Source organism: Oncorhynchus tshawytscha, linkage group LG10, assembly GCF_018296145.1.
Source record: "Oncorhynchus tshawytscha isolate Ot180627B linkage group LG10, Otsh_v2.0, whole genome shotgun sequence".
In the NCBI taxonomy this organism is placed as follows: Eukaryota; Metazoa; Chordata; class Actinopteri; order Salmoniformes; family Salmonidae; genus Oncorhynchus; species Oncorhynchus tshawytscha.
The window spans coordinates 75,396,086-75,419,032 of NC_056438.1; the positions used below are offsets into that span (position 1 = coordinate 75,396,086).

Below are 22,947 nucleotides of genomic sequence, written 5' to 3' on the forward strand. Positions count from 1 at the left end.
CAGGCTGTGTAAGGGCTATTTGACCAACAAGGTTAGTGATGGATTGCTGCATGAGATGACCTGGTCTCCACAATCACCCGACCTCCACCCAATTGAGATGGTTTGGGATGAGTTGGCCCGCCGAGCAGACTGAAGGAAAAGCAGCCAACAATTGCACAGCATATGTAGGAACTCCTTCAAGACTGTTGGAATAGCATTCCAGGTGAAGCTGGTTGAGAGAACTCCAAGAGTGTGCAAAGTTGTCATCAAGGCAAACGGTGGCTACTTTGAAGAATCTCAAATCTCAAATATATTTTGAATTGTTTATCACTTTTTTGGTTACTACATGATTCCATATGTGTTATTTCATAGTTTGTCTTCACTATTATTCTACAATGTAGAAAATAATACAAATAAAGAAAAACCCTTGAATGAGTAGGTGTCCAAATGTTTGACTGGCACTGTCTATTTCATGATATGTAGCCTAACATGCGCGATGATGTGCCAAATCGGTGAGTTAATGCATTTTTATTGGGTAAGCATTAGAATAAGCCGCCTCAATTTTTGCAGCCATGGGTGGTAATAGGAGCTGATCAGTCGTCAGCATTGTGAAATAATTATGTATAATTTGAATGGATAAAGCTGATCCGAGAGCGGCGCTCCCTTTCTTTCGAGCCTGATGGCCGTTGGGAAATACATTGGTGAAACATTAATTCTATCGCTATTTGGAAACCAGGCCCAGATTGTTCCATTCCAAGATAAAACACACATATTGAGTAATTATTCGGCATTGTGAAGATTCAAAACACACACACACACTGTTTATTATTGTGTAACTGTTTAAGCCTTTAAATCCTCCATGCTCCAGACCCCTCTTTAAAGTCACTGAGATCTCTTCAAGCCATGGTAGATAAAATAATGGACAACTGGGCATTTTTAGACATGACCCTAAGTATAATGGGATGTTACTTGCTTAATTAACTCACGAACCACACCTGTGTGGAAGTACCTGCTTTAAATGTACTTTATATCCCTCATTTCAAATCAAATCAAATCAATTTATATAGCCCTTCGTACTTCAGCTGATATCTCAAAGTGCTGTACAGAAACCCAGCCTAAAACCCCAAACAGCAAGCAATGCAGGTGTAGAAGCATGGTGGATAGGAAAAACTCCCTAGAAAGGCCAAAACCTAGGAAGAAACCTAAAGAGGAACCAGGTTATGTGGGGTGGCCAGTCCTCTTCTGGCTGTGCCGGGTGGAGATTATAACAGAACATGGCCAAGATGTTCAAATGTTCATAAATGACCAGCATGGTCAAATAATAATAATCACAGGCAGAACAGTTGAAACTGGAGCAGCAGCACGGCCAGGTGATCTGGGGACAGCAAGGAGTCATCATGTCAGGTAGTCCTGAGGCATGATCCTAGGGCTTAGGTCCTCCGAGAGAGAGAAAGAAAGAGAGAATTAGAGAGAGCATACTTGAATTCACACAGGACACCGGATAGGACAGGAGAAGTATTCCAGATATAACAAACTGACCCTAGCCCCCCAACACATAAACTACTGCAGCATAAATACTGGAGGCTGAGACAGGAGGGGTCAGGAGACACTGTGGCCCAATCCGATCCGAAATCAAATAGTATTTGTCACATGCGTATTTGTCACTTACTTACAAGCATCTAACCAGCTATGCATTTTTAAGAAAATACCAACAAATAAAAGTAAAAGATAAGAATAACAAATTATTAAAGAGCAACAGTAAATATCAATAGCGGGGCTATATACAGGGGGTACCGGTACAGAGTCAATGTCAATGTGTGGGGACACCGATGTCGAAGTAATTGAGGAAATATGTAATATGTACATGTAGGTAGCGTTAAAGTGACTAGCCATTTGATTAGCTGTTCAGGAGTCTTATGGCTTGGGGGTAGACGCTATTTAGGAGCCTCTTGACCCTAGACTTGGCGCTCTGGTACCCCTTGCCGTGCGGTAGCAGAGAGAACAGTCTATGCCTAGGGTGGCTGGAGTCTTTGACCATTTTTAGGGCCTTCCTCTGACACAGCCTGGTATAGAGGTCCTGGATGGCAGGAATCTTGGCCCCGGTGATGTACTGGGGCCGTTCGCACTACCCTCTGTAGTGTCTTGCGGTCGGAGGCCGAGCAGTTGTCATACCAGGCAGTGATGCAACCCGTCAGGATGCTCTCGGTGCAGCTGTAAAACCTTTTGAGGATCTGAGGACCCATGTCAAATCTTTTCAGGCTCCTACGCGGGAATAGGTTTTGTCATGCCCTCTTCACGACTGTCTTGGTGTGCTTGGACCATGTTAGTTTGTTGGGGATGTGAACGCCAAGGAACTTGAAGCTCTCAACCTGCTCCACTACAGCCCTGTCGATGAGAATGGGGGTGTGCTCGGTCCTCCTTTTCCTGTAGTCCACAATCATCTTTGTCTTGATCACGTTGAGGGAGAGGTTGTTGTCCTTGCACCACACGGTCAGGTCTCTGACCTCCTCCCTATAGGCTGTCTCATCGTTGTTGGTGATCAGGCCTACCACTGTTGTGTCATCTGCAAACTTAATGATGGTGTTGGAGTGAACAAGGAGTACAGGAGGGGTCTGAGCACACACCCCCGAGGGGCCCCTGTGTGGAGGATCAGTGTGGTGGATGTGTTGTTACCTACCCTTACCACCTGGGGGCGGCCCGTCAGGAAGTCCCGGGTCCAGTTGCAGAGAGGTGTTTAGTCCCAGGGTCCTTAGCTTAGTGATGAACTTTGAGGGCACTATGGTGTTGAACGGCATTCAAAAGTTTGGGGTCACTTATGTCATGGTTTTTGAAAGAAAATCAATTTTTTTGTCCATTAAAATAACATCTAATTGATCAGAAATACAGTGTAGACATTGTTAATGTTGTAAATGACTATTGTAGCTGGAAACGTCTCATTTTTAATGGAATATCTACATAGGCGTACAGAGGCCCCTTATCAGCAACCATCACTCCTGTGTTCCAATTCTGGTGACATGATAATCGATGCTTGGTAGCCATTTGACAAATAAAAATGATCTCTCTGATCCATAATAATCTCATGTTGGTGGCCTAGCCTTTTCCACAAATGGGAATTTAACCACAAAAGTTATTTTTAATGTGCCTCACATTATCACGCATAGCCTTTTATCTACAACAAGTCAATTTGAGGGAAACACATATCTGGTGGGAAAATGTGCATGTTGATTTTATGCAGATTTTAGAATAAATTGCCAATTGGATAGAAACCTAGTTACTGAGAAGAATCTGAATCTCTGCATTGCTTGAGAAATATAGAAGACACTTCTAGAGATGAGACTTCTAAGAGATCCCCTTAGAAGTAGGCTATTCCCTATATATTCTGTATCAAAAGGGTTCTCATTGGATCCAAGGGTGTGAATGAACTGAGAAAAAAATTGTAATGACTTCCGTTTTAACTATGATTTACCACATCCTGCTGGCGATGTATCTGATGATGTTGGTCGAGGTAACTGAATTCAAAGACACAACCCATTACGTTTTTTCAGTTGTTTCTCAAACCTAGTATTGATTTCATATCAGGGTGTATGCAGTACCTGGCCAAATTAAAGGATGGCTAAACATTGTGAGTTGGCCTCCATTTTAGATTTGTTTTGTTAAGAAATGTAAGAAATTCAAACGCGAGTTGGTTTCAGTGTGATTTGACGTGGCTGTCTCATGTGTGTTTGCAGGTGGTCGAGTTAGCCAAATGCTTTTGCCAAATAGCGCCAGTTGGGCTGGTGTGTAACTGTGGCAAAGTTGGTTTGCCTTTGGATGGCCTGGCTCCGGGGCTAGTTAGGGACCGTTAATAAATTACGTATTGTAAAATGAGAGTTGCATTTTGCACACCTATTAGTTCTCATTAAATGCTTTCCATATTTGTATATTCATTTCTAAAATGTATAGTTTTGAGGTTAAGTTATTGAAATTTGGAGCTAGGCTGGGCCCTGCTCCTTCTCCACCGAGCCCATCTGAACCAGTTTCCTGGGGCTGTTTTCCCTCTCTCTGACCCTGGTGGACACCCTTATGAGTCTGTCCCTGTCTGTCCTCAACCTTCAGCTGATTGATTGCATTTGTGTTTATTAAGAGGTAGAAAGCTTAATAACTAACATTACTAACTAGTTACATTTTTTTTAAAGTAAAATAAATACACTCGCTCCATCAAAGGAAACAATCCCTTTGGATTTTTGGAATTGGTGTTATTCTAAATTTCTGATCACACATCGGTACTCTGTAGCGCTCACTCTCCCTCTCTTTCAGGGAGACACCGCTCTCCTGGGCCTCCACCTCAGCAGGCACCACATCTGCCTGCTGGTTCAGATCGCCTGCTACACCTACGACCTCCTCCTCTAGCCCGTGGTGTTTCTGACCACTACTGGACCACACTGGGTCCATCGGAGACCGCCATGACCCGGGGTGAAATTTCCCTTATGTACAGATCTAGGAACAGCTTCTCCTCCCCCGATCCTAACCTTAACCAGTGGTGGGAAAAATGCAAACCTGACCCAAGATCAGCAACTACAGGCAACTTCACCCTACACCCTAAATTTTTTTTTACAAAATTAAAAAAGCCAGAAATGTTCAATATGCACAAAAAGCTTTAGTTCTCTCTAATTTTTCACACATTTGTTTACATCCCTGTGTTTGAACATTTCCCCGTTGCCAAGATAATCCATCCACCTGACAGGTGTGGCATACCAAGAAGCTGATTAAACAGCATGGCCATTACACAGGTGCACCTTGTGCTGGGGACAAAAGGCCACTAAAATGTGCAGTTGTGTCACAACACAATGCCACAGATGTCTCAAGTTGAGGGAGCGTACAATTGGCATGCTGATTGCAGGAATGTCCACCAGCGCTGTTGCCAGAGAATGTAATGTTCAATTCTCTACCATAAGCCACCTCCGTCATTTTAGAGAATTTGGCAGGACGTCCAACTGGCCTCCCAATCGCAGACCACGTGTATGGTTTTGTCTGGGTGAGTGGTTTGCTGATGTCAATGTTGTGAACAGAGTGCCCCATAGTGGCTGTGTGGTCATGGTATTGGCAGGCATAAGCTACAGACAACAAACACAATTGCATTTTATCAATGGCAATTTGAATGCACAGAGATACCATGATGAGATCCTGAGGCCCATTGTCGTGCCATTCATCCGCCGCCATCACCTCTTGTTTTAGCACGATAATGCACGGCCCCATGTCACAAGGATCTGTACATAATTCCTGGAAGCTGAAAATGTCCCAGTTCTTCCACAGCCTGCATACTCAGACATTTCACCCTTTGAGCATGTTTGGGATGCTCTGGAGCAACATGTACGACAATATCAAGTATCTTCGCACAGCCATTGTGAAGTAAAATATTTTAAATTGTTATTTTTTTGTTCAGTATGATCCCTGCTGTATAAGTAGTTGTTTTTTTTAAACGTTATTTATAGTGTTGGTATATACTTTGACTGACTGATGTACAGCTAATTGCCTATCAGGGATAATAAAGATAATATTATCGATCAGTCTACGACACACCGGTTTCACGTCCAGAATAACATAAGATTTACAACACCAGTTTTGACACAAGAACTTTACTAGAATTTGATCCAAGTTCATTGTCTATACAGGGTATATTTATATCATTGGCTATACAGGATATGTTTACAAGGTCTGAGATCAGGGGGAGGGAAAGAAAACAGAACACTAGAAATACAACTGAGGTATTAGCTAAAAGCATGTACACGTGTCATCATATACTAGTAAATATCAATTATGACCAACGGTTAAAGATGCAGTGTCCTCTGCTTAAAAAACATTTTATATCACAACATGAGGTAGGAGAACCGTGTCTCGTTTCATGCAAAGAACAAACGTCTCAATCACACTGCATTGTTGTTGGCAACATGGTTTGCAAAAGTCATACAGACACTCACTGCCATACATCTTTCAGAATATAGCATTTTAAGAAAAAGAAAAGTTCGTTTTTAAACAGCCATAAAAATATTTTCTTATTTTTAAACTACGATTTGTCAGGTGTAGCCTACTAAGTTTAAACTGAAAATATGGCGTACACGTAGTGTTTATACCTCAGAGAAAACCAAAACATACATAACCATTTTTTTGTGTTGGATTAACATCCTAGCTAGCTCCCACACTGCTAAATAAGAACGGTGTTCCTAAATAAATATCCAACTACAAAGCATAAATGGAAACAATTGATCCAACACTTCTTCAGCGGATCCCAAATCCAACGTGTAGCTATCGTTTACAGAGTACTACCTCTTCTACACTACGTCACCTTCATTAAAGGGATCGTTCAGTGATTTCACTCATTTTTTAAAAAGCTAAATCGCTGCGCTATCCATTTAAATCTGGGAACAATCCATTGGGGATGGATGTAAAAAAAAAAAATAATAATAATTAAACTATGGAAATGCTAGTTACTGTATAACTGTGCTCCGGAAGCAAGGCCAAGGGTCTAGTAGTAAGTCGAATTGGACAAAATACACAGCTATAAAAAAATAAATAAAAATAAAATAAACTGTACAAAGCACATGACTGTGGTTAAGTCCCAAATGGCAACTTTATAGTGCACAACCTTTGACCAGGACCCATAGTCTTCTAGTTCTCATAACATTGCAAATGCAAGAGGGCACAGCACACCGTGTTACAGCATAGTATGTCTTGATTTATTTGAATCCATTGTATCCATCACATCATTAGCATGGCATTAAACTAAAGTAAATATAGAGCGCCCTCTTCTGTATAAAATGTCATTTACACCAACAGAAAACAGAAGTACAAGAAATACATTTGATACCCCAAAACGATTGTTGTAGACTGTTCTAGGAGGTAACTATGGCGATAATAACAAAACCTAATACTGATTATCTTGTGATGTAAAACATCAATGCAGTCCCAAGGACCCTATACCCCCAAGACGACAAAGTGTTGTTGACAAAAAATTAGGCCACAACCCACAGCGCTACATGATAATAAATCTCTCCCCTTTTTCATCGCTACTGTGCTTCGGTCACTGGCAAATACACATGCGTTCAGAACCAAACACACTTCTCTCTCTCGCTCCACTTTGCAGAATCTAGAGGCTACATTTGTATAGTTTGATTAGGTAGTTGGTCAACAAGTTGTGTGTTAGGTTTCTCCCTCCCCACCTGTCTGTCACAAATTACACGCTATTCCGTATATAGTGCACCATTTTTTTTTTTTTACCAGAGCCCTATGGGCACTAACGAATAGTGTCACTTATAAAAACGAATTGTTTGTGTACTACCATAAACATATTAAGTCAGATATCATTAAACTAACAAACCATATTAAAGGGAATCCATTTACTTAGTTACATGCAAACCTTTGTTTTTTTGTTTTGTTTTCAAATTTAGTTTTTAAAAATATAAACATGTTCGGTGCATATTCAAATTTGTCTGGGGATGTGGTTTAGTGTACGAAAAATGGATTAAGAGCGAAAGCGTATACATTAGGATTACGTCAAGTCTATCAGGGTGAAATCATCCACGAAATAAACAAATCAAGGTAATCAGGTCTGGGAAGTACTGTAACGACGTACTTCCTTTCCTATTCAGCCCTGCGGTCGTATCCGAACACCATGCACTTCAACAGCAATTTTACACCCTTTTAAAAAAGTGCGCCCCACAATATCAGTGTACACAGCGGAGCGACAACAATACATTCTAATCTGCCAAGACAGCCACTATCCGTTAGTCCCAATGTAGGAATGCCGTAAAAAATAACTGTTAACAGCCAATCAGTCTTGAATTCTGCTATTGTTGATAACGGTAAACAAGAAGTCTGTCTGCTGCGTACGATGACGTTATATTGCGGAGTGTTCCTTTAGCAGAGTAAACGACAAGTCAAATCTGCATTTTTCAAAGACTCAGGCAACAGAAACATAACGGATGTTTTTAGAGCGTCGGCCTTGCCTGGTCCAGTCAATTTTATAATAACCTTTAGAATATTATCCCATGGCATAGTTAATATATTAAATTACTAATGTATGTACAAAGTGAATATAAATCTTTAGTTGATACATTAAATATATTTTTCTCCCCTCAAAATAATTTCCAAAAAAGTTTATGGAACAACCGTCGGTAGAGCAGAATGGATTGGATTTGTTCTGCATGTAACTGAATTTCACATCAGACACCCAGGGCGGTCGTTTAGTTGTAGTTTTGTGGGGTGTTTTTTGTCCTCATGAAAATAGCGGGTTTTGAAGCTTTGTTTAAACGTTGCTGCTTAATAACAAAATAAGTCCTACTATATTATAAGTACTGTGTCAGGGCATGGTGTAAACTCGGTTCTAAAGGGAACTCTTTCTTTAGAGATCTGCATTGAAAAGTCCGAGCACAGTGGAATGTCTACCAATTTGCATGTATAGCAGATGCATAAAAAATATGCTTAGAGTTTAAACCAAGGCCCTCTTTTAAATAACTATTTACATGCAACCTGGCTCTAAGGGTCTAGGGGGGCTATAAAAAGACTTCCCTGCTCTCTTAGGGTCTGCCTGTGGCAGCTAAATCCGTTCTGTGTGAGCTAGGTGATTGGGGCTGGGTGTGCTGTTCGCCTGGACTTCTACACAACAAATCACACTACCCCCGGCTGATGTGCCATTGCTTTGGTGTGTGTGTGTGGGAGGTATGGCAGCTGCCCACATTCTGATGAGACAAAAGGGTCTCCCCTCTCCCGGCCCACCCAGCCTGACAGGGTGTCTGCCCCCTGCGTTCCCGCTCTCTCCGCCTGACGGTCTCTCCCCTTCCTCTCTTCCCTGCCACGCTCTCTTCGCCTGACGGTCTCTTCCCTTCCTCTCTTCCCTGCCACGCTCTCTTCGCCTGACTGTACCTCCCTGCCTGAGCCAGGCAAGGCTCTGTTTGTTCAGTGAGGTGGAATAAGGTGAAGGGGAAAGAGGAAGGGCCCTGGATCCTAGGCAGGCAGATCAGATGTCAGTCTGGACTAATTCCTTTCACCTGTGACCCATATTCCCCCAGGCAGACAGCTAGCCCCTGCAGCTCTCAGAGTGTGCATCCCAAATAACAACCTACTCCCTATATTGTGCACTACTATATAGGGAATAGGGCATTACTTTTGTCAAAAGTAGTGCACCATACGGGGAATAGTCTACTATTTGGGACAGAGAGTGTCTCACAGAGGAGAGAGGGTGGCAAGACACACTAACCGTTGCTAACAGGGAAATCAAACACTCAAACTCAAAACCACTTTTCGCTTATTTGAAAGTAATGTGTAGAAGGATTTTTTATTTATTTTTTAAACAAAGGTGAAACGAAAATGTGTATCCATAAAATTTCCTGTGTGGCTAGTAGCTGGGCCAGAGCACTGGACTGTCTGTATGAGATGGGGAACACCCAAGCGGGCGCCATCTTAGCTCCAGCAGCTCCAGTTGGCGTGCCAGGTAGTAGTAGAATGAGTGACAACGCTAGTGTAACCGCAGTTCAGAACAGAGTCAAGGGGCAGGGCCAGGATAGAACTGTCTGTCTGACCTCCCACACGCAGTGTGGGCTACAACACATCAAATCCACAATCTAAAGGAGGGAGGGAAGGAGGAAGAGAGGATGCGAGGGAAGGAGGAGAGGATGCGAGGGAAGGAGGAGAGGATGCGAGGGAAGGAGGAGAGGATGCGAGGAGAGTGTCCTTAAAAACATCCTACTCCTATCGGTCTGCCAAGCAGTCGTTTGTTCATTCAGTAAAACTATAAATTAAAAAACAAACATATATATCCCCAAAAAGTTGAAATACTGTTTACGGACAGGGGGCGGGGGTAAACCAAAACATTAAACTAATGTGGTGTTAAATTAATAAACAAACAGGAATCCTTATCCAAAAAACTAAAGAGGAGGAGGGAGAGAGATACCTAGTCAGTTGTAAAACTGAATGCATTCAACTGAAATGTGTCCGCATTTAACCCAACCCCTCTGAATCAGAGAGGTGCGGGGGGCTGCCATAATCAACATGAGAGAAGCAGCCTAGGGGAGAAGGGGGTACACATGGTGAGGGAGGGGGTTGTCTGTGTCTGAAGGGCTGCCGTCTCTCCCAGCAGGGGGGTGAGGGATGAAGGGAGGGAGTCGCAGCAAAAGAACGGAGGTGAGAGAGACAGAAGGGGCATTTCTTAAGTTCCTCTACTTATGAGCATGGCCGTTCTGCTGCTCGGCAGGGCCAGCGGTGTGTCCCTCTGTGTGGGGGGGGTGAGAGGAGGGGGTGGGGGGCGGAGAGGGGCTCCCTGTAGTGACGAAGGAGGCCGAGGTGGAGGCCGTCTGGCCCATCTGCTGTTGGAGCTGAGAGATGATTCTCTCCAGCTTCTCCCGGGCATCCCGCTCACTCCTCAACTCTTCCTGGAGCTTATCCCGGTCAGCCTCCGCACCATCCAACCTCCCGCGCAGCTCTGCAAGCTAGAAGAGGGGAGGGAGGGGAGAGAAAGAGATGAAGTCAGGTTAGTCTGAACAGTAAACACATACAGCCAGCCTAAGCCTGACACCAAGTGGATGAAGGAGACAGCAGGAGGTGTGTGTGTGTTTGTGTGTGTTTGACTGTGTCCCGACTTGATCCTTGTGGGGACCTAAAATCCCCCAAAAGGATAGTAAAACAATAAATTCTCCCTCGTGGGGACATTTGAGTCCCCATGAGGACAAAGGCTATTTTAAGCGTAGGTTTACGGCTACAATTAGGGTTAGGGGTTTGTGGCTAGGTTTAAGAAAAAGCCATATCTCAGACTGGCCAATAAAAATAAAAGATTAAGATGGCCAAAAGAACACAGACACTGGACAGAGGAACTCTGCCTAGAAGGCCAGCATCCCGAAGTCACCTCTTCACTGTTGATGTTGAGACTGGTGTTTTGCGGGTACTATTTAATGAAGCAGCCAGTTGAGGACTTGTGAGGTGTCCGTTTCTCAAACTAGACACTAATGTACTTGTGACACGGCCTGGGATCGAACACGGATCTGTAGTGATACAGTGCCTTAGAGTTCTCCCGAGTGGCGCAGTGGTCTGTGTCTTAATTATTTAATCCAACAGCTTGCTTAAAGCATCAGACAAGCTTAGTACAAGTAGTTGATTTGATTCAAACAGGGTGAGTGTCTATACAGTGCCTTCAGAAAGTATTCAGATCCCTACTTTCTCCACAGTTTGTTATGTTACAGCCTTATTCTAAAGTTATTTTCTCTCATCTACACAATATGACAAAAAGAGGCCAGTAGAAATTTTTGCTAATTTATAAAATATACAAAACGGAAATATCCCATTTACGTAAGTATTCAGACCCTTTAACTCAGTCCTTTGGCAACAATTACAGCCTTGAATCTTCTTGCGTATGACGGTACAAGCTTGGCACACCTGTATTTGGGAAGTTTCTCCCAGATCCTCTGCAGATCCTCTCAAGCTCTGTCAGGTCACATCTCTCCCTCTCTCTCTCTCTCTCAACCTGAGCCCTAGAACCATGCCTCAGGACTACCTGGCCTGATGACTACTTGCTGTCCACCTGGTCGTGCTGTTGTTCCAGTTTCAACTGTTCTGCCTGCAGCTATGGACATGGACCTGTTCACCAAACGTGCTGCTTAATTCAACTTTGTAGAGACACTGAATGATCGGCTATGAAAAGCCAACTGACATTTACTCCTGGAGGTGCTGACCTGTTGCACCCTCTACAACCACTGTGATCATCATCATCATCATCAGACCCTGCTGGTCATCAATGAACATCTTGGCCATGTTCTGTTATAGTCTCCACCCAGCACAGCCAGAAGAGGACTGACCACCCCTCAGATCCTGGTTCCTTTCTAGGAAAAACTCCCTAGAAAGAACTGAACCTAGGAAGTAACCTAGCCACCGTGCTTCTACACCTGCATTGCTTGCTGTTTGGGCTTTTAGACTGTTTCTGTACAGCCCTTGATTGATTTGATCGGGTTCAAGTCAGGGCTCTGGCTGGGCCACTCAAGGACATTGAGACTTGTCCCGAAGTCACTCCTGTGTCGTCTTGGCTGTGTGCTTTAGGGTCGTTGTCCTGTTGGAAGGTGAACCTTCGCCCCAGTCGGAGGTCCTGAGCACTCTGGATCAGGTTTTCATCAAGGATCTCTGTATCTTACCCTCGATCCTGACTAGTCTCCCAGTCCCTGCCGCTGAAAAACGCTTGTGACGCTTGGCATTCAGGCCAAAGAGTTCAATCTTGGTTTCATCAGACCAGAGAATCTTGTTTCTCATTGTCTGAGAGTCTTTTAGGTGCCTTTCTGAAAACTCCAAGAGGGATGTCATGTGCCTTTTACTGAGGAGTGGCTTCCGTCTGGCCGCTCAACCATAAAGGCCTGATTGGTGGAGGGCTGCAGAGATGGGAGAACCTTCCAGAAGGACAACCATCTCCACAGAGAAACTCTTAGTCACCTCCCTGACAAAGGACCTTCTCCCCCGATTGTTAAGTTTGGCCAGGCGGCAAGCTCTAGGAAGTCTAGGTGGTGCCAAACTTCTTCCATTTAAGAATGATGGAGGCCACTGTGTTCTTGGGGACCTTCAATGCTGCAGAAATGTTTTGGTACCCTTCCCCAGATCTGTGCCTTCAACACAATCCTGTCTCAGAGCTATATGAACAATTCCTTCGACCTCATTGCTTGGTGTCTGCTGTGACATGCACTGTCAGAGCACAATCGGCCCAGCGTCGTCCGGGTTTGGCTGTCATTGTAAATAAGAATAGTTAAATAAAATAAAAAGTGGGACCTTATAGAGACAGGTGTGTGCGGCTTTCCAAATCATGTCCTATCAATTGAATTTACCACAGGTGGACGCCAATCAAGCTGTAGAAACATCAAGGATGATCAATGGAATTAGGATGCACTGGAGCTCAATTTCAAGTCTCATTGCAAAGGGTCTGAATACTTACGTAAATAAGGTGTTAATGTTTTTGATAGATTTGCAAAAAAATAAAAAATAAACACTTCTCGCTTTGTCATTTTAGGGTGTTGTGTGTAGACTGATGGAAAATGTTTTTTTAATCCATTTTAGAATAAGGCTGTGAAGTAACAAAATGTGGAAAAAGTGAAGTGGTCTGAATACTTTCCGAATGCACTACGTGTGTGGACTGTTGGTCCAAGCCTACCTGGTTAGCATAGTGGTCCGATCCTACCCCTGGTTAGCATAGCATAGCGATCCTACCCCTGGTTAGCATAGCGGTCCAATCCTACCCCTGGTTAGCATAGCGATCCGATCCTACCCCTGGTTAGCATAGCGATCCTACCCCTTGTTAGCATAGCGATCCTAACCCTGGTTAGCATAGCGATCCTAACCCTGGTTAGCATAGCGATCCTAACCCTGGTTAGCATAGCATTCCTACCTGGTTAGCATAGCGTTCCTCCTGGTGTGTGTTGTCACACACACAGCTCTGCTGCCTCAGCTGTTCCAGTCTGTGCTCCAACTCCCTCTGCTCCTCCCTCACCTGCCCCAGCCTGTGGGCATGCTCAGTGTGCACCGCCTCCAGCTCACTCTGCAGCTCACACTGCTCTGCTGCCAGCTGCTGCAGCCTGACAGCCTCGCCTCCACGCAGCGCCTCCAACTCCTACACACAGAGACACACAGGATGATAGGTTACATTTCCTGATTGATACCCCTTTTGGTTTATGTTAGTTGTTCAGTAACTGGAGCAATTCAAAGTTCAGCTAAACAGTACACTATAAAAATTAGAAATGATTACTAACGTAATATGTTGAATTCAATTAAATGGAGGTGATTCAAAATGTGTAGACAACCAGCTGACATGGAGTGTTTCTGCTGGACAGGAACAAATTAGAGCAGTCCGGGGAGGGGGGGGATTGGTAAACACTGATCTACGCTTTTGACTGTGGCTGATGCCATTTTTTCTGGCTGGAGTTGACCATCTCTAGTTGTCTGTAGTGTCTCACCATCTCTAGCTGCAGCTGGTTGTGCAGGGTGGAATGCAGCTTCTCCTGCTGTCTGCTGTACATCTGAACGATCTCCACTACGATCCTTTCCTTGTCGTCCTCACAGACAGAAGACAGGACATCTTTACTCCCCGGCGCCGCTACCGACGTGGTCATCGCTACAGCAGAAGAACTCTTGTTGCTGGGGATGGTCTCCATGGAAACTGGCTGCTGGCGGTCCCGGTCGGCAGTAGAAACAACGCGCTGCTGAGACTTGGCGTCATTGACAGCGGGAGGAGCAGGGGGAGAGGCATGGAGATCTGAGGAGCGAGAGGAAGGAGAGGTTGAGAGGGGGAGGAAGGAGAGGTTGAGAGGGGGAGGAAGGAGAGGTTGAGAGGGGGAGGAAGGAGAGGTTGAGGGAGAAGCCGTATAGTCAACCCCCCACACACAGCAGTCAACCAACCCACGGCAGTCAACCCACACCCATGCATGGGTAACTAAGATAAGACAGTGTACAATGTTTTGTCCACTCGGTGTATACTGTATGCACTCACAAATACACAACCACCCACATGGATGGAGAGAACACACACACACAGGCCCTTAAAATTAACAAGTATTGGCACATGTGCGAATAGTGATTAATAGCTAAATAAATGCTACAGTAGCTGTTTTCACAAGTAATTTCTGCCATTTTGTTTCATATCTGGTAATACACAACGAAATAGGAATCCTAACGTTATAGCTATCCAAGCAACACTGCCTGGCTGGGCGTCTGTGTGCACTGCTTAAAGGTGTCATTTATTAGCAATGCGCACAGGCATATACGTTGGTTTAACTAGTAAAGTGAGACTATGCATGTTTCTATGATATTTACATTGTTTAGTTCACAAATTTAGTTGCTTTTCAAATGCTTGAGTTTTTTTTTTCTTCCATTACTAGCGAAGAGAAGAAACATCTCTCAGTGAGTCAGATTCTCACAGGAGATGACTCAAGTGGCCCTGTTACCAAGGTAACCTTAAAAGGGGCAGCTGAACGTTGTCTCATCTGTGATATTTTTGGTAAAAAAATATAAAATTAAATTGACCAATATACCACACTACCGATTAATAGAAATACATTTCTTAAAAAATGAAGCATGCTTATCCATTTTGTTGTGATTTCTGGTGTATTTAACACAAAAAAAATGTTCAGGTAAAAAGTTAATATTAAAAAAATATATGTTTTTATCTACCTGCCACAGTGGCCGGTCAAAAAAAACTGTGTTTTAGGCCACGGCCACACACACACACCTTACTCAACACTTCAAGGTCAGACTGGGAAACAGCAGCAGCATGCACACGCAAGCTCTTCTGTCTTTGTGGGGACTTAAAACCAAAAGTCTCCACAAGGATAGTAAAACAAGGAAAATTCTCCCTCGCGGGGGACAGAATCCCCATGAGGACAAAAGCTATTTTAAGCTTAGGGGTTAGGTTTCGGTGTAGGGATACGTTTAGAATTAGGGTAAGGGGTTAGTTGTTAGGTTTAGGGTTACGGAAAACATGATTTTGAATGAAAAGGATAATAGGTCCCCACGAGGATAGAAGAACATAACGTACGTGTGTGTGTGTGGTACTGACCCATAGCAGTGTCTTGGTGGCCGAGGGCCAGTCTCCTACTGTAGTGGTGTTTGAGCAGCACCCCCAGAACCTCAGAGCTGACCTCCGGCTGATCCCTCAGAGACACATTAGGAGCCACCATCTTATCATATGTATACAGGTTGTAACTAGAGAGAGAGAGAGGAGGAGAGAGACATGGTGATATGTATACAGGTTGTAACTAGGGAGAGAGAGAGGAGGAGAGAGACATGGTGATATGTATACAGGTTGTAACTAGGGAGAGAGAGGAGAGAGACATGGTTATCATATGTACAGTGGAAAGTATTCAGACCCCTTGACTTTCTCCACATCGTTACGTTTCAGCCTTATTCTAAAATGTATTAACTCGTTCCCCCCCCCCTCAATTTAGACACAATATCCCATCATGAAAAAGCTAAACCAGATTTAGAAACGTTTGCAAATTTATTACAGATAAAATCTCAGTACTTTGTTGAAGCACCTTTGGCAGCGATTACAGCCTCAAGTCTTTTGGTATGACGTTACAAGCTTGGCAAACCTGTATTCGTGGAGTTTCTCCCATTCTTCTCTGCAGATCCTCTCAAGCTCTGTCAGGTTGGATGGGGAGCGTTGCTGCACAGCTATTTTCAGGTCTCTCCAGAGACGTTTGATCGGGTTCAAGGCGGGGCTCTGGCTGGGCCACTCAAGGACATTCAGAGACTCGTCCAGAAGCCACTCCTACGTTGTCTAGGCTGTGTGCTTAGGTTCGTTGACCTATTTGAAGGGTGAACCTTCGCCCCAGTCTGAGATCCTGAGAGCTCTGGAGCAGGTTTTCATCAAGGATCTCTGTGCTTTGCTCCGTTCATCTTTGCCTTGGTCCTGACTCGTCTTCCCAGTCCCTGCCACAGAAAAACATCCCCACAGCATGATGCGGCCACCACCATGCTTCCCCGTAGGGATGGTGCCAGGTTTCCTCCAGAAGTAACGCTTGGCATTCAGGCCAAAGAGGTCAATCTTGGTTTCATCAGACCAGAGAATCTTCTTTCTCATGGTCAGAGTCCTTTAGGTGCCTTTTGGCAAACTCTAAGCGGGTTGTCATGTGCCTTTTACTGAGGAGTGGCTTCCATCTGGCCACTCTACCATAAAGGCCTGATTCATGGAGTGCTTCAGAGATGGGAGAATCTTCCAAAAGGTCAACCATCTCCAAAGAGGAACCTCCAGAGCTCTGTCAGAGTGACCAGCAGGTTCTTGGTCACCTCCATGACCAAGGCCCTTCTCCCCAGATTGCTCAGTTTGGCCAGGTGGCCAGCTCTAGGAAGAGTCTTGGTGGTTCCAAACTTCTTCCATTTAAGAATGATGGAGACCACTGTGTTCTTGGGGACCTTCAATGCTGCAGAATTTATGCTTCCCTTCCCCAGATCTGTGCCTTGACACAATCCTGTCTCGGAGCTCTACGGACAATTCCTTTGACCTCATGGCTTGGTTTATGCTCTGACATGCACTGTCAAAAGTGGGATCTTTCCAAAACATGTTCAATTAATTGAATTTACCACGTGGACTCCAATCAAGTTGTAGAGACATCAAGGAGGATCAATGGAAACAGGATGCACCGGGAGCTCAATTTGAGGCTCATAGCAAAGGTTCTGAATACTTATGTAAATAATGTTTTTGTATTTATCAATTTGAATTTTTTTCCCAAAATGTGTTTTGCTTCGTAATTATGGGGTATTGTGTCGATTGCTGAGGAAAATGGTTTTATTTAATACATTTTAGAATAAGGCTGTAACGTAACAAAATGTGGAAAAAGTCAAGGGGTCTGAACAATTTCCAAAGGCACAGTACACAGGTAGTAACTTAGAGAGGGGGAGAGTAGTAACTATGGTTATCACACGTATACAGGCAGTAACTAGACAGCGAGAGCGCAATGAGTGAGAAAGAGAAAAAAGACACAGCAATTAGGATTTGGCTAAAAATACTTGAAATCGGATAGAGCCAATTTCCCATTATGGTTGTGAGGTCTGTGGTCCACTCACCAACAAAGAACTCACAAAATGGGACAAGCACCCAAAGTGAGACTCTGCAAGCAGAATTCTCCAAAATGATCCTCTGTGTACAACATAAAACACCAAATAAAAGGATGCAGAGCAGAATTAGGCCTTTACCCGCTGATTATCAAAATCCAGAAAAGACCCGGTAATTTCTACCACCACCTAAAGAGATTCTCAAACCTTCCATAACAAAGCCATCACCTACAGAGAGACGAACCTGGAGAAGAGTCCCCTAAGCAAGCTGGTCCTGGGGCTCTGTTCACAAACAGACCCCCAGAACAAGCAACACAATTACACCCAAACAAATCATGAGGAAACAAAAAGATAGATTACTTGACACATTGGAAAGAATTAACAAAAAAAACTGAGCAAACTAGAATGCTATTTGGCCCTAAACAGAAAGTACACAGTGGCAAAATACCTGACCACTGTGACTGACCCAAAATTAAGGAAAGCTTTGACTATGTACAGACTCAGTGAGCATAGCCTTGCTATTGAGAAAGGCCGCTGTAGGCAGACCTAGCTCTCAAGAGAAGACCGGCTATGTGCACACTGCCCACAAAATGAAGTGGAAACTGAGGTGCACTTCCTAACCTCCTGCCAAATGTATGACAACATTAGAGAGACATATTTCCCTCAGATTACACTGACCCACATTTTTTATTTTACTAGGCCAGTCAGTTAAGAACATATTTTTTATTTACAATGACGGCCTACCCCGGCCAAACCCTCCCCTTACCGGGACGACGCTGAGCCGCCCGATCCCGGCAGGTTGTGATACAGCCCGGGACGCCTCTAGCACTGAGACGCAGTGCCTTAAACCGCTGCGCCACTCGGGAGCCTATGATTTGAATGATTCTAACACAAATCCAATTTTGCTCAACTCCCATATCCATTGGGTGAAATACCAGTGTGCCATCACAGCAGCAAGATTTGTGACCTGTTTCCACAAGAAAAGGGCAACCAGTGAAGAACACACACCATTGTAAATACAACATCATTTTCTTGATTTATTTTCCCTTTTGTACTTTCACTATTTGCACATGGTTACACCACTGTATATAGACATGACATTTGAAATCTCTCTATTCCTTTGGAGTGTAATGTTTACTGTTAATTCTGGTTTATTATCTATTTCACCTGCTTTGGCAATGTAAACATGCTTCCCATATCAATGAAGACCTTTGAATTGAATTGAGAGAGTGCGACAGGGAGACAGATCATAACATTTACCTTATCATACATATACAGACAAAGAGACAGGCCAAGAGAGATAGACAGACACATGGTTATCATACGTACAGTGCCTTCAGAAAGTATTCATACCCCTTGACTTATTCAACATTTTGTTGTGTGACAGCCTGAATTCAAAATGGATTAAATATATCTCTACAGCACTTCACCAATCTGGGCTTAATGGAAGAGTGGCCAGATGGAAGCTACTCTTGAGAAAAAGGCATGACAGCACGCCTGGAGTTTGCAAAAAGGCACGTGAAAGACAGATCCTAAAAGGTTCAATATTCTGCGGTCTGATGAAACAAAAATGTAACTATTCGGCCTGAATGCAAAGCACTATGTCTGGAGAAAACCGGGCACAGCTCATCACCCATCTAACACCATCCCTACCGTGAAGCATGGTGGTGGCAGCATCATGCTATGGGGATGCTTTTCAGCTAGAGGATAGAGGGAACAATGAATGGAGCAAAATACTGGTTAATTATTGATGAGAACCTGCTTCAGAGTGCAAACGACCTTAGACTGGGGCAAATATTTATTTTCCAACAGGGCAATGACCCCAAGCATACAGCCAAACAATGCTGGAATGGCTTCAGAACAAGAATGTGAAAGTCCTTGAGTGGACCAGCCAAAGCCCAGACTTGAATACCATTGAAAATCTGTGGAAAGACTTGAAGATTGCTATTCACCGCCACTCCCTCATCTAACCTAACAGAGCTTGAGATAATCAGCAAGGAATGGGAGAAAATCCCCAAATCCAGATGTGTAAAGCTGATAACACATACCCAAGACGACTCAAAGATGTAATCACAGCCAAAAGTGCTTCTACAAAGTAGGGACTCAGGGATGTGAATACTTATGTAAAGTAGATATCTGTATTTTATTTTCAATAAATTACCAAAAATGTCTAAAAACAGGTTCAATGTGTTATTATAGGGTAGTGTGTGTGTATAAATGTTTGTTTTTTAAATCTAGTTTAATCAATTTTGAATTCAGGCTGTAACACAATGTGAAATAAATCAAGAGGTAGGAATACTCTGACAGCACTGTATATGGGTCGTAAATAGACAGAGAGACCACCGTCGCTTAGTAATGTAATTTTGACTTCATCGTTTGATTCCACTTAACTTGCATTGTTAAATTAAAAGCAGTTTACCCAAAACCAAATGACTGTTTCTATACTATAGGACATGTTACAGGGACTCACCCCTGTTACATGAAAACACACATATTTTAACATTGCACTTTAGTAGCAACCTGTTGTAAAAACCATTGACCAGCCATGGTCTGGTGTCCCAACCAGGGGTCAGTTGTAATCCCGTAGTCTAACCTGCCTGTGTCTACCATGTCACGTGCTGCCCTGCCTCCTGTAATCCAGCTAATCTCAGCCTTCATCTGGACCAGATTAATGAGCGGTGGACCACAACTTCACACGGACACATGCAGTCGGTCCAACTAGAGGCAAGGTAGGAAGCAGAGCAGGGGTTTCAGCACTGCTACAGCAACACTCCCTAGGAAGATGCTTGGAAAGTTACTTGGCATGGATTGTCACGGGCAAGGTCTTCCAACGAGGAAGAAACATAGCTAGCCAGTCCCCAGTACTCATAAGATTAGACTCCATTGTGGGATAAGAGAGATCCAAATAAGGAAACAAACCTGGGGTGCAACATGGTGGGGTGTCTGGGAGGTGATAGAACGTTGTGGCAGGGGGTAGAAGAGAGAGGATAAAGGGTTAAGGGGTAGTAAAGATTAACATACCTGGGGTGACTGGGCTCTTCCTTGATGTGGGGGAACACCAGAGTAGCCTGGGCTTGGCCTTGAACCTGCAGAAACAATAATAAACCCTTTAATATACTGAGTCTTCATTGCATCTCGATAAAACAGATCAGTAGATGTATAATATCTGAATGTCAATGTTTGTAGCTATAATTGTGTGCATTTAGGGGAGGGTGATGTGAGGAGTTGAGAGAAGATTGAACACTGCCTTTAAATGCTTGAGAGGAGTGGTGGATGAAGCATGCAATTTCAACAGGGGTGCGTGTCGGGACCCGAACCCAGCGTGTCGGGACCCGAACCCAGCGTGTCGGGACCCGAACCCAGCGTGTCGGGTTACGTGCTTAGGAGGAGTGAGGATTCAGGTGAAGGGGGTTGGAGTAAGGTCAGTGGTAGTGTTGTCACGATACCAGAACTTTGACTTGGATACCGATACCAGGTTTAGTATCACAATACTGAACACCAATAATAAATATAAATATATATATATATATATATATATATATAAATAACGAGGCACGTTCTATTAGTCACAGAAAGGTCCTTAATCCAGACAGATCTTTTGAGGTAAATATCATGACATTTCAATGTATTCATTAATTAAAAACAATCAATTTGCCTTTGTTTTTCCCCAACCCATCCAATATAACTACTTCATGGTAATCATTTCCCTACACCCACAATAAGATGTGCTAAATACGTGTATGCAACCAATCAAGTTTGATTGGTAAAATCTCTCACCTATTGATAAACCAAGAAGTAGCCTAGACCTATTTCACAATAAAGGCTAGCGTACATTCAATAGGAGTGTGTGCATGCATTGAGTTATTGAGCTTGTTTTGGCTGATTTCATGGAGCTACAGATGACAAATCTGTTTCCCTTATATTTGGGAAACTCTGTACTGATCAACAACATTTGCATAGAAGAAATCTCTTATTTTATAAAGTGTGTGAGCGCGCTCTTTTTAAGACCCATGACGTCATTCACACACAGTCAGATCGAGGCTCGAGCAAAGATGATCTTGACTGGGGGCACAAAGTGAATGGATAGAGTTTTGTGACAATCGGAAAGATCTTTCATTATGGTCTGCATATCAAACAAGGTACTAGGGTAGTGAACTGACCCTAGCTTCAGCTGTAAGCTAGAGAGGAAAGTTAGCCTACAAAGCTGGAAGCTACCGGTATCTTCTTGCATTTTTTAAATGTTCTAGCCTGTAACGGACATTGTTTTGCGAACAGTAATTAAAAATGTCAACATTGACATGCCGTGTTGCATTATTGAAGCGTATTAACTTCTGTGCAGCATGAGTGGAGGACTCCCAGTGAGTTCGGTGGTTCCTCGGGACAGACTACAGCTAGCAGTGGGTACGTGGCGCAGACAAGGTGCTATCGGCTGCGCTGATCGACAGAATTGATTCTCTCTCAACTCGGTAGAAGACGCGAGACACATTTGACAAAAGTAGTGAAAGTAAACACATTCTAGCAAACCATTTTTCATGTTCTAGTACAAAAAAAAAACTTTAAAAAGTACAAAAGTTTTGGTATACAGAGGAACAAATGTTAGGGGGAGGGGTCAGTGTCGTCAATGCAACCAGCTACGTCGGCAGCATGAGCAGAACGCCACTTCCTGTGTGTCGTACCTTGGTCCCTGCGTCGTTGTCGGCTAGTTTACTGTTAAGAGACGCTAGAGGTTCTGGAGGAGACGATCTTCTCACCTCGCCGTCCTCTTCTACCACCTTCTGAAACACAGAGACATAGAGAGAGTTAGACCCTGAGACAGAGGTAGGCCTCTGAAGGCTATGACGCAGAACAATTACAGTGACGTAAAAGTACCACAGAAAGAGGGAGTTAGCCAGAGGCTTCCACTCTTCCCCCAGACATAATTTTCCAGGATTTTTTAAAGACATTAATTAATTGCACACACGCTTACAAGTTCAAACTGCACTGAAACAAACATAAGGACATACACCTTTGGGACAGAGAGGCCCGTGGGACAGAAGAGAGAGGCCCGTGGGACAGAAGAGAGAGGCCCGTGGGACAGAAGAGAGAGGCCCGTGGGACAGAGAGGCCTGTGGGACAGAGACCGATTACACAAACACTACGGGAAAACAAATTCTTACAGAAATGAAAACCACCTATTTGATAAAAACTCTGAATAAACTAAAATTGCTATTGGGCCTCAAAAGACTATTCAAACTGGAATAATATCTCTACTCTGTCAGATACAAAACAGAGACAGATCCTGACCAAAATCAGGCTCGTCGCCCACCAAATTGGCTACAGAGAAAAGGGAAACACAAAAAGACATGGCTACCCAAAGAGGAGCATCTATGTGGTCACTGCACGACAGGGAGATGCACTTTTTTACTTGACCGTGAGAAATACCAT

General features: G+C 43.8%; 1 protein-coding gene across 1 annotated transcript in view; it reads right to left on the reverse strand.

The window, feature by feature from the left end:
• Window positions 1–7,194: 7,194 nt before the first annotated feature.
• Window positions 7,195–22,947, reverse strand: part of LOC112260895 (ski-like protein) — a 40,460-nt gene continuing 24,707 nt past the window's right edge. Inside the window, exons 3-8 of the mRNA XM_024436264.2 lie at window positions 22,200–22,298; window positions 20,545–20,609; window positions 15,527–15,672; window positions 13,929–14,227; window positions 13,364–13,585; window positions 7,195–10,439 (exon numbers count right to left, since the gene is read on the reverse strand). Of these exons, the coding sequence (XP_024292032.1) occupies window positions 10,170–10,439; window positions 13,364–13,585; window positions 13,929–14,227; window positions 15,527–15,672; window positions 20,545–20,609; window positions 22,200–22,298 (1,101 nt within the window). The 3' untranslated portion in view covers window positions 7,195–10,169. The remainder of the gene's footprint in view (window positions 10,440–13,363; window positions 13,586–13,928; window positions 14,228–15,526; window positions 15,673–20,544; window positions 20,610–22,199; window positions 22,299–22,947) is intronic.